We start from the raw sequence: 12,485 nt of genomic DNA, 5'->3' as shown, positions 1-12,485 counted from the left end.
TGCCTGGAAACTTTAGCTGCTTCCTGAGAAAATCAGGACATTTACCTACAGCCCATACCTTTTGCAACCCATTGTGAGCCAATTCTTCAGTCATCACCTTTACTGCCTAAAAGCCTGGTACTCAGAGCATTAAAATTTCCTTTCATTCACATTACAGTATATTTGCCCTCTAAGAACTTCTCAGCAATCACTAAAATATATGTTAGGCAGAAGACCACTAATCATCAACTTTGTCCCACAATGAAGCTAGATCAATAGACAGCAAAGTGATAAGACTGGCAGGTCTCAAAGGGTGGTCCCTGAACCACACCTGCATTGGCATCACCTGGTATCTTGCTACAAATGCATATTCTCAGGTCCCATCCTAGAATTAGAAATTCTGAGGATGCGACTTAGCAAGCTGTGTTTTGACAAACTTTGCAAGTGATATGATGCCTGTTAAGTTTAATTTTTTCTTTAATACAATTTTATTGAGTAATGTTGAGCTTTGAAAGGCTAAGTTTAACTTTTGTTTAGCATTTATTGAGGGCTAACAAGCTCTTTTTTAAAAAACTGCTAATGGAAAGCATCAATTATATTAGTTAATATCCTATAAAATTATACATAACAAATTTCTCACAAACTTGAAGTCTAAGAGAAAGGGTGCTTTTGAATAATATGCTTCCTGCCTCTATCCCAATCCAACTAAAAAATGAGTTATATATACATTTGTTTCAAAATTAAGTTCTGTTTTCAATTATAATAGCCTGACTAAATCAGAATTTTGGAGGGCAGATATAACTTCTTTTTCCCCTCTCCCCTACTTGGGAGTTTTTAGTTTAACAGTATTTTTCACAAATAAGGTACTTTGAAAAAAATACAATAAAGATTAAAAATAAATAATTTTTTAATAAGGTCCTTTATGAAGAACTTAAAGCATGTACTGCACATAATCACATCATACTTGGTGATAATAGCATTTTAGTCTTATCCAGGAACTTTTTAAAAGTCAAAATTATATATTGCTTTCTTATAAATGTATACATAAACATCTGTTTTAAGGCTACTTATTCATTTTAATTTGTCCATTCTTATGCCACAAACCATACCATCATCATTACTAAAGCTTTACCATTTGCTTAAGTATAACTGGATAAAGTCTACTCTCACCTATTACTTTCATCAAAGACAGTTTAGGGACTTCCGGCCAAGATGGAGGCTTAGACGGACGCGCTAGGTCTCCCTCTACAACTAGAGAGGAATACAACTACTTCAAAACAAAGGATAACTAGAAATTCCAGAAAATAAAACTACACGGAAGCCCAACATATGAAGTTATAAACCAGCGGCGCTCTTTGGGCAGGTAGGACGAGAGAAAGGGGGCGGAGCTGTTTGCGGTTGCACCTGGGACAGCGGCGGGGAGAACAACCCCCGGCTGCAGTCGATCCCCCGGCAGTTCGCGACCCCAACACTGGGGAAAGCAGCCACCACATCGCCTTGAACAGTGAGGCCCAGGGGGGCGGGAGGGCGGATCCCGGTCTCCTAGAGGAATAACTGTGTGAATCCATCTTGGACCCCCGCCCCCAAAGAAAGCGCCACAGGGCTGCGAAATAGGTCGCGGACAGGCGCCGGTCGCTGGCCTGTGACGACAAAGCACCACGGCGCAGCGAGAAAGGCTGCCAAAGGGCGCCGGTCGCTGGGTCATTACGAGTACACAGGCACTGCCCCCTACAGCCGGCCCAAGAAAACAAAACGCATCTGTCAAAATGAGGCAGACAACTATAGAAATCCCGGTGGCACAGCTCACCAGGCAACAGATGGAGAACCTGACAGATGAACAGATAAGAAACCTGTCAGATGATCAGTTCTGGGCCATTGTTATCAGGTGGCTTACAGAATTCACAAAAGATTTGGAAAAAGATGAGAAAGAAGCGAAAAACACTCATAACGAAAGGAACAAAACCACATACGAGACAGATGGTGAGGAAAAAAAATCCAGAGTTCATTTCAACAAACTGGAATATGGAGAAGGAACAAGCAGTCAACCAATGCAGCGAGAGGAAATGGGAAGCAACGATGAGAGGATCAGAAACCTCTGGGACAGCTATAAAAGGCCCAACATAAGAATCATTGGTTTGCCAGAGAGCGAGGAAGATGAACTAGAACTTGAAAAATTGAGTGAAAATATAATAAAGGAGAACTTCCCAGACTTGGGGAAGGAAATAGACTTACAGGTCCAGGAAGCACAGAGAGTTCCAAAAAAACTGGACCCAGGGAGAACCACTCCAAGACACATTATAATCAAAATGTCAAAAATTAAAGATAAAGAGAGAATCTTAAAAGCAGCAAGAGAGAAGAAAAGAATCATGTACAAAGGGGTCCCAATTAGACTATCAGCTGACTTCTCAAGGGAGACCCTGCAGGCAAGAAGGGACTGGCAAGAAATATTCAAAGTAATGAAAATCCAAAACCTACAACCACGAATACTCTATCCAGCGAAATTGTCATTCAGAATAGAAGGACAGAGAAAGTGTTTCCAGGACAAAATAAAACTGAAAGAGTTCATTAGATCCAAACCACTGTTATATGAGATGTTAAAGGGACTGGTTTAGAAAAAGGAGGATCAAGACAATGAAATCTAAAATGAAAACTGCATCACAAGAAACAACAGAAGCTAGGGAATTGAAACAAAGGCAAACTAAACAGGCAACGAGACTGGAAAAAGAACTATAGATACGGGGAACATATTGGGGGGAGGTCAACAGGGAGGGGGAATGGGGAGAGGGAGGGAGATGATATAGGCATTAAGGATCATGGTAGGAGGGAATGGAATAGACAGAGAGAGGTTGAGAAGAACTGTATGCACAACTAATGGACATGATCTAAAAGGGGGGGACAACTGGAGGGAGGGGGGCCACCGGGTGGAGGGGAGCAAAGGGAAGGGAAATTGGCACAAATGTAATATTATAATCAATAAAACACATTAAAAAAAAAACAGTTTAGTCACTCTCGCAATATATTTTTCAAGATAAACTTAAAACATTTTTTTCATTTATTGATTTGATAGAGAGGAAGGGAAGGAGGGAGGGAGAGCAGGAGAGGGGGATGGGAGGGGAGAGAGAGAGAGAGAGAGAGAGAGAGAGAGAGAGAGAAAGAGAGGGAGACAGAGAGAGAGAGAGATCTGTTGTTCTACTTATTTATGCATTCATTGGTTGATTCTTCTGTGTGCCCTGAAAGGGGATCCAACCTGCAACCCTGGCATGTAGGGAAGATGCTCTAACTAACTGAGCTACCTGGCCAGGGCTGCAAGATAAACTTTTAAACCATTTTTTAAAGTAATAAAAAATTTCATTGGAATTTCACTGTCCATACATTCATTTGAAATGTGCAGACATTTTTCAATGTCTTCTTATTTAAGACACGGTAGCATTCTCTTATTTTAGTTTTCCTTTACTCTTTTTGTTATATTTTTATAATTTTTTCATGCAGGCAATACTTTTTATTACTATGAGAGGGACTTTTTTCAATTATATATTTAAACTAGTATTAGTTAGTGGTTAAGATACTTCTCAGATAGGCAGAGTGAACTTGCTAGAGAAAACAAGCACTTTCTGGTATGTATCATTTTGTGGGTGTAAGAAACACATAGACATGGGGCTGCCATGAGTGTCTCTAAAGGCTGCTTCTGTACTACATAGTGAATTATTCATACACTTCCTTAATTTGTTTGTATCTTCACAGAAACACGAACAATGAACAAACAAATAAATCTTGTTACAGAAGTAATAGGATAAAGGGCAAATAGGAGATACAGGATGAAATCAAAAAGGACACACCTATGGAAAATAGGCCCTTCAGAACTGTTATTATTTAAAATGTAAACATCCTAAATAAGCATTCAGTGTAGGGATCAAAGATGACTAACTAATAGAATAACTTGACTTGAAAACTGTCCTCTCAGGCAAACTGCTGGAGGAGATGCAAATTGGTACATCCTGCCACATGGGTAATCTGACAGTATCTTTCCCCAAAAGAGGTGTGAAGCAGGAAAGAATAGGAAATGAAAGCCTTAAGATCTACACCTCCTCTTCTCCAGCTTGGCTGGAACATCACAGATGTACCTTTCAGTGACCACCTGTTCCCCTTCTCCCTATCCCCAATTTTGTGTAATTGAGAGGACCAAAAAGAAACTACTATCTGGAAAGGAGAGGCAAGGATGACCATAGTTGGCAGTGACCCCCCACCAGCTTCAAAAGCCAAAGACAACCTTACCCCGTGTTTAATAAAAGCCTTCCAGCCAGACCCCATCAGCATGTCTCATTCTTCGAGGTCGCCCACTGTCACTTTCTGAATGCATTCTATAGCTTTAATAAGTTTACTGTGCTTTGCTGAATTTTTCTGTCATGCTCTCAGATTCCTTCTTGTTCCGTGATAAGAACCTGATTTGGGCTGAGGACTCCCTTCGCCTCCCTGGGTGCAACCTGGCATCAGGCGCACTTATCATCTGACCCATGACAAAACTTTCAGAAATGGATCCCACAAACTGGCCTGCATATATATATATGTATATATGAAAAATTATATATTCAATGTCATTCACTGCAGCATAGCACTGTTTGCAATAGCAAAAGACTACTAATGACAGAAATGCCCACTTTATACAATAAGGGCTTTTATAATAATCATGTAATACACAAAATGAAGCTCTCGAAAAATGAGACAGACCTCTATAATATAGTTAAATTAGAAACAACATATGTATGTTGTCTTTTTTCTAAGAAATGGGGATAAAAGTGAAATATATTCACATATTCTATTTTTATAACCTGGAAACAAATGAAAATAGTACTTATAGAGATAAGAAAGAAGTGGAGTGGATAAAGTTGATAGGATTAAGGGTGAGAGACGGCTTCTCTTTTCATATCTTTTTCAACTGTTGGATTTTTGAACCATGCAAACTTATTACCTGGTCGAAAATTAACAAATTTAAAAGCCCATTTCTTCTTAAGAGTACTTTTATACCAGAAATAAGACCAAATGTTAAAGATAAGGAAAAAATACTTTAGTTGATTAAAAGAAACATCTAACTGCAATCAATATTAACGAGCCCTCTTAAAAAAAGAAAGCAAGCAAGCTCTGAGGCTAAATCAGAGGTGGCAATCTATGGCTTAGACCAAACCCAGCTGCAGGCTGTTTTATGAAGCCTGTGAGGTAAGAATGGAGTTTCAGATTAAAAGGGTTCTAAAGAAAATGTAAAGAATATGTGAAGACCTTTTGTGGCCCATAAAGTCTCAAATGTTTACTATCTTGTGCTTCATAGAAAAATACTTTCTGACCCCCTGGTCTGCATAATGACATCATTTTTATGTTCTTGGGGAAGCAGCAAAAGTATAAACTAGTGACCTTGTATGTGCAGATAGTCAATTTTCTCTTCCTCGTCTCAGTGTTTCTCTGCAGTAATGTGTTACACATCTGGAACACCTGCTGCATGACAGCATCTTGTCTCAGGTCATCCCGGCCCTTCAGGAAAATCAAAACACAAATAACTAAGCACAGTTCGTTTTCTTATTAAAAAACCATATCAAAGATCATCTGAAAACAGTGGAAGGGCACTGAGAAATCAACCCGAGCGTCAGTGCTTCTCTTAACAGTGTCTCAAAGAATTAAGACTAAGGCGAAAGAAGTTCTTCCTAGTTGCTGTTGTGATTAGACTAACTGGAATTCCTCCACCTGATGTCAGCTGCAAACTACTTGGGTGGGACAACAGAGTTGTCTCCCCACTACTCAACTCCTCAGCAAGGCCCAGGCAGCTTTTGAACAGAGTAAAAGAGGAATGCTGTCCCTTTCTGCTACATCTGATAGCACTCAGCATAGTACCAGGCTTAGGATACTGAAGCAAGGACCTTCAACTTGAACTATTCAAGAAAATAAACAACCCCCCAAATATCTTTTGTATAACGAGCGAGCTGAATGTTAACCTCATCATGTCTGTACATGTTAAAAATATTCTTTTAACTTCAATCAATTGGTATAATGATGATCTTTCAGAAATACAAAAAAATATAGAAAAGCATTCTACTTCTAAAAAATAATGTATTTCTACTCTATAAGTTTTCTTACCTATAATTTTTCAGAATAAAACTAAAGACACCAATAAAGCAGGAAGAAAATATCAACTATAGTTTCTCTTTGACTTTTTTCAGTAAACTCTTGAAGAACCACACACCATAGAAGGGAAGTCTCACCTTGACAAGCTGTCTCCTTTCCTTGCCATCAGAGCCCACACAATCTATTATTTTTGGTAAGTTTACACCTCCTGCTAAACGAAATTCTGCTTTAAATGACTGTATAGTCACCAGATTTCCATATACTCCTGTGGGGTCCACCTAATAAAAAATACAAATACGATAATAGGTCAGACACACTACTTGCATCTATATAAAAATGAATTGTGATTAATAATTATGTTAAACAGCAGTAAATGACAAGGTGCTGTTGGTTAAGAACTGAAGCTATAATTTTAACTTTCTGTTAAATGACAGAATATTTGACATCGAAAAGCTTTTAAAAATTGACAAAGAGCAGAAAAGATGGCGGCGGAGTAGGTAGCAGTGTTGTCTGCTTGCTCCTTGTGGAAGGACTTGGAGTACAAACACTGAGCGGAGTGAGAGCAGCTTTCAGATAAGGCGAACAGGAACTGGAGCATGGGAGCAGCGTGCAAGAGGGCAGAAAGCTCAGCCTGCACTCTCCAAGCAGAGTCACCAAGCTTCCCAGCTCAGCACCTCCACCACACCGTATAGGGTAAGCTGCTGACTGGCTCATTATCAGATACCTGCTTGGAAACTGCGCTCCCACCACATATGGGTGCCCTGACCAGCAACATCCGGGAGTGAGTCTGTGAGAAGTTTTGGTGAAACAGTCAGAGGCGCGGGAAGACAGAGGCCAGCCCGACTGCGAGAGACTGTGTGAATTTTGGAGCAGGGGAGAGCATGGAGAGAAGGGCCCAACTGAGACTCTTTTAGAAGGAAAGCTGAGATGGGACCTGAGACTTGGTAGGGACCCCCAAGCTGGCAAGCCTGTGCACACAAGGGCTCTGCTAAACAAAACGCAAACCGGTGCTGCAGTCTGGAAGCCACACATAGACTTTTTTGGAAGAAGAGCTGAAACAAGACCCGAGACTTGGCAAGGAATATATGGGCGTGGCACCAGTGCACTGGCACAGTAGTGCTGCTGAACAAAAATGGAAGAGGGCTAGAGGGTACCACAGGACCAGTCAGGGGGACCCAACTCAGTGAGGCTCACAGCGGAGAGCTGCAGTAAAGAGAGAGGTCGGCAGACCCACGAGTAAGAGAATAGCAGCTCCAGAATCCAGCTAGATCTCCTCACAGCCAGAGAGCCAGAAAGGAAGGTATGAAACCCATGGAACTTTGACCAGGGGCAGGTCCAGAAATAGAAGAAAGCAGTGAAAACCAGATATTACTGAGATGAATTCAACCGTGGTATTCTTCACGAGTTATTTTCTTGTTCTCCCAGTTTATGCATTTTAAGTCGCTAGTTGTTATAGTTCATTCCAAATATCATGTTACTCCTCCCTTTTATTACCCCACTTTAACATCCAACTCCTTTTCTTACTTTTGCCTTAAATTCTACCTTTTCCTACTATGACTCTTTCAGTATTTCAAATCCTATAGCCCTGCACCCTCACACTCCATTAATAACTTCCTCCAACCCTTCTTTCAGCTTACATTTGAAATTTTTTCCCTCTTTTAGCCTCGTTTTCATTCTTCATTCTTAGGATACCTATCCCCTATATCATCTCAAATTCACTTCCCTTTCCTTTGGACATCTCTTAAATTTTTCTTTCTTTCTTTTTCCCCCCTCTTATTCCCATCCCACCTATATCAATCATAGCCCGAAGGCTGTCCATAGTACTGGGGAGATGCTTTTTCTCTAATCTGTTTTCTACTTTTCCTTCCTCTTATTCTTCTTTATTATTATTTTTTGCTTTGTTTCATGTTACATCACACTAAATATATATTATATAACTTCTGTATAAACCTAATAATATACGCTTCTCCTCTCTTACTTCATTCTGCTTTCTTCCCTCCCCTTTTCAACATACAATGTAAATTTACTTACTATCTCACATTGCCTGTCCCTACTCGCTACTATTATTGTTCTTCCACCTTCCCTCTCAAAAATCATCTTTCTTTCAGTTAGTCAACCCTTATCTGTTTGTCCTTTAGTATGATAGTCTTAATCTCTTTACATATATATTAACACTGGCTCATTTGCTACTGACAGTGTGATTGTGAATGGGGGATATTTTTGAGGGTACCTGGGTTGTGCACTTATGTTTTAACAGCATATCCACAAAAGAATTCAAGACATGGTGGGCCAAGTGACTCTTAATCAGCTAGTCAGAGGGAAGGTCCCACCAAAGAACAACTCAATAACCACCAACACTGAAATACAACCAGAGAGCCTAAACAAATGGCATAAAGGGCATCCCAAGAGCATCAAGCTCACAAGGTCAAAGAGACTGCACCACTGAATACTCTAGGTCTCCTATTACAGAAGTCACACCACAAAGGTGGGAAATCAAAGCAGACAAATCTAAGAAACAAAAACAAACAAGAAGAGTCACCTAAAATGGGGAGACAAAGAAACAACCTGACAATGTAAGGGAAAAAGGAGAATCCTCAGAGTATAAGATGAAACAGAAGCAAGCAAACTATCAGACATGGAATTCAAACGAATGGTTATAATGAAGCTCAATGAACTTGACAAAGAGAAAATGACAACGAACTCCAGGGGAATTACAGAGACCTTCAGGGAAACTACAAAGAACTCCAGGGAAGCTACAAGAAACTTACTTCAAACTACACTAGCATTAAAAAAGACAGAAAGGAGACTCCAATCGGCCCTCGAGGTAGACTAGGAGTGTCCTCCTGCTCCCCTCCTTTTCCCCTTCCCCCCCATCCCTTGTTCCAATGGGCTACTCAATCCTTTTTCCTTTCCCTAAAAAAAAAAGGACATAGAAACTATCAATAAGAGCCAGGTGAAAACGAAGAATACAATTTCTGAACTGAAACACAGTAGAAGGAATTAAAAAGCAGGTAAGAGGAAGTAGAGGATTGGATCAGCGAGCTGGGAGTGCAACAAAACAAAAGAAGACTGAAAAAGGTAAAGAAGGTCTAAGAAAGCTGCCAGACAACACAAAATGTAACAATTTCCATACCATAGGGATACCAGAGGGAAAAGAAGGGAAACAAGGAATAGAAAACCTGTTTAAAAATGTAATGACAGATAAAAGAATGGACAGGATACAAGATGGCGGAGGAGCAAATGGAAGCTGCACTGACCTCCTCCCAAGACCAATATGGTACTGCAACTACACTGTGCAGATATCAACTGGAATAACTAACTGAATACTAGCTGGAGAGAAGTCTTATAACCACGGAGAGACACAAAAGGCCACTTCATTGCAACATGACTGGTAGGAAGTACGGAGATGTGGAAGGGCTGGCTGGGCTCCCATGGGTGGCAGCTGAAGGGACTGAGAGGCAGATCAGCAGCTGGGACTTCCCCTGGGAAGGGCAGGATCTAGACTCCCAGCTGGGCTTCCCAGCCTACAGCAACAGAGCAGAAAGTAAAGTATATTCCACCTTTAAAAAGTGAAAAGCTGCAGGTTTGTGTTTTTTTGCTGGCCTGAAAGAAACAGCTGGAGACAAAGAGCTCTTAAAAGGATCATACGCGAGGATATTTTGGCTCCCACTAAACAAGGGCTCAAGCAGAGGGAGGGCAGAGAGGACCAGAGACACTGGGGGAGAGTCTGGGGCAGTGGCTTTGGGGAGAGAACTGAGGGAGCAGCTGACTGGGTGCCAGTGCTGACTCATTCCGCATACTGCAGGCAGACCACTCCCCTCCAAGTGACATCAGTCTGAGGGGAAGAAAAAGCCTTGAACCACAGGAATTAATATGCCCCGCCCTTGGTGCTTAAGCCTGACTGCTGATCACAGATTGAATAGATTAACAACTAAAGGAGACAGACAAAGGTAGTAGGTCTCTGGTAGTCTCCAACAGGCTGCCTAGGCCTAGACTGGTACAGGATCTGACTCCACCAGGGGCAGATCCAGGAAGTGTAAATCAATCTAAGAAGCAGAAACAAGAAGAGTCACAAAAAATGGGAAGACATAGAAAAAAAACCACATCAGAAGGAAAGGAGGAATCCCCAGAAAGAGTGCTAAATGAAATAGCGGAAAGCAAACTATCAGACATGGAATTCAAAAGATGGATTATAGGGAAGTTCGATGAGCTCAGTGAGCTGAAAAAAACTATAAAGAACCCTAGGGAAACTACAAGAAACTTACTGAGAATTACACCAGCGTGAAAAAGGACATACAAGCTATCAATAAGAGCCAGGAGGAAATGAAGAATAGAATTTCTGAATTTAAGAACACAGTAGAAGGAATTAAAAGCAGGCAAGGGGAAGCAAAAGATCAGATCAGCAAGCTGGAGGACAATGTAATAAAACAAAAAAAGACTGAAAAAGAATGAAGAGGTTCTAAGACAGCTGCTGGACAACATGAAACATAATAATATCTGTATCAGGGAATACAAGAAGGAGAAAAAGAGGAGCAACAGATAGAAAACCTGTTTGAAAAAAGTAATGACAGAAAACTTCCCTAACTTGAAGAAAGAAAAACTCATGCAAGTCCAGGAAGCACAGAGGGTCCCAATGAAGATGATCCCAAACAGGCCCATTCTAAGACATCATAATTAAAATGGCAACACTGAAAGACAAGATAATTATAAAAACAACAAGAGAGAAACAACTAATAACACACAAGGGAGCTCTGATAAGCCTATCAACTGATTTCTCAAAAGAAACATTAGAAGCCAGAGGGAATGGCAAAAAATATCCCAAGCAATGAAAAACAAAGGCCTAAAACCAAGACTACTCTACCCAGCAAGGCTCTCATTCCCGGACAAAAGAAGGCTAAAAGAATACATCTCCACCAAACCAGTATTGCATAAATTGCTAAAAGGACTGTTTTAAGAAAATGAAGAAACAGAGAGAGAGAGAGGAACACAAGTACAAAGGGGAAAAATGACAATGAATGAGTACCTATCAATAGTAACCTTAAATGTAAATGTATTAAATGCACCAATAAAAAGACACAGGGTAGCAGAATGGATTAGAAAGCATGACCCACATATATACTTTCTACAAGAGACCCACTTCAGAACAAAAGATCTACTACACAGATTGAAAGTGAAGGGATGGAAAAACATATGTCAAGCAAATGGACATAAAAAAAAAATCGGGGGTAGCAATACTTATATCAGACAAAACATATTTCACTGTAAAGGCCATAAAGAGACAAAGAGGGACATTTCATAATACTTAAGGGAACAATCCATCACAAAGATACAACCGTGGTAAACATATAAGCACCCAACATAGGAGCACCCAAATATATAAGGAAAATCTTGAAGGGTTTCAAGAAGGATATAGACAGCAACATACTCATAGTAGGGGACGTTAATACCCCACTGTCAACAATGGACAGATCTTCAAAGCAAAGAAAAATCAAGGATATTGAGGAACTGAATAATCCTCTAGATCAAATGGACTTAATTGATATATATAGAATTTTTCACCCCAAAGAAGTAAAGTATACATTCTTTCCAAGTGCACATAGAACATTCTCGAAGATAGACCACATGGTAGGACATAAAACAAGCTTCAAGAAATTTAAGAAAATTGAAATTATATGAAGCATCTTCTCAGATCAGAATGGCTTGAAACTGGACATCAATCTTAAGGAAAAAAACTCAAAAACATTCCAACTCATGGAGAATGAATAACATACTATTAAATAATTAATGGGTTAACAATGACATTAGAGAAGAAATAAAAAATTTCTGGAAACAAATGATAATGAACACACAACATACCAAAACCTAAGGGATACAGTAAAAGCAGTCCTGAGAGAAAAGTTCATAGCAATACAGGCCTACCAAAAAGGGATAAAAGAATTTCAAATAAAAAATCTAACCCTACAGCTACAAGAGCTAGAGGAACAACAATAAACAAAGCCCAGAGCGAGTAGAAGAAAGGAAATCATCAAGATCAGAGCAGAATTAAATGACATGGAGACTAAACAAACAATTCAAAAGATCAAAAAAACCAGTAGCTTATTCTTGGAAAAGATAAATGAAATAGACAAGCCTTTAACCAGGCTCATCAAGAAAAAAAGAGAGAAGACCCAAATAAATAAAATCAGAAATGAAAGAAAAGAAATCACAACCAATACAACAAAAATACAAAGGACTCAGAAATTACTATAAACAACAGTATAATAAGAAATTTGACAACCTAGATGAAATGGACAAATTTCTGGAAACATATAATATTCCAAAACTGAATCAAGAAGAAGCAGAAAGCCTGAACAGACTGATAGTAACTAGTGAAACTGAAGGAGTAATAAAAAAACTGC

The 12,485-nt window shown here is 39.8% G+C and overlaps 1 protein-coding gene across 1 annotated transcript in view; it reads right to left on the bottom strand.

The window, feature by feature from the left end:
- ATM (ATM serine/threonine kinase) overlaps positions 1-12,485 on the bottom strand; it is a 173,680-nt gene that overhangs the window by 24,810 nt on the left and 136,385 nt on the right. The window contains exons 55-56 of the mRNA XM_090265885.1: positions 6,225-6,365; positions 5,383-5,499 (exon numbers count right to left, since the gene is read on the bottom strand). Coding sequence (XP_090122011.1) covers positions 5,383-5,499; positions 6,225-6,365 — 258 coding nt within the window. The remainder of the gene's footprint in view (positions 1-5,382; positions 5,500-6,224; positions 6,366-12,485) is intronic.

This window comes from Furipterus horrens, unplaced genomic scaffold (genome assembly GCF_987537825.1).
Source record: "Furipterus horrens unplaced genomic scaffold, mFurHor1.1.pri manual_scaffold_2, whole genome shotgun sequence".
NCBI lineage: Eukaryota > Metazoa > Chordata > Mammalia > Chiroptera > Furipteridae > Furipterus > Furipterus horrens.
This window is presented reverse-complemented; position numbering and strand designations above follow the sequence as displayed.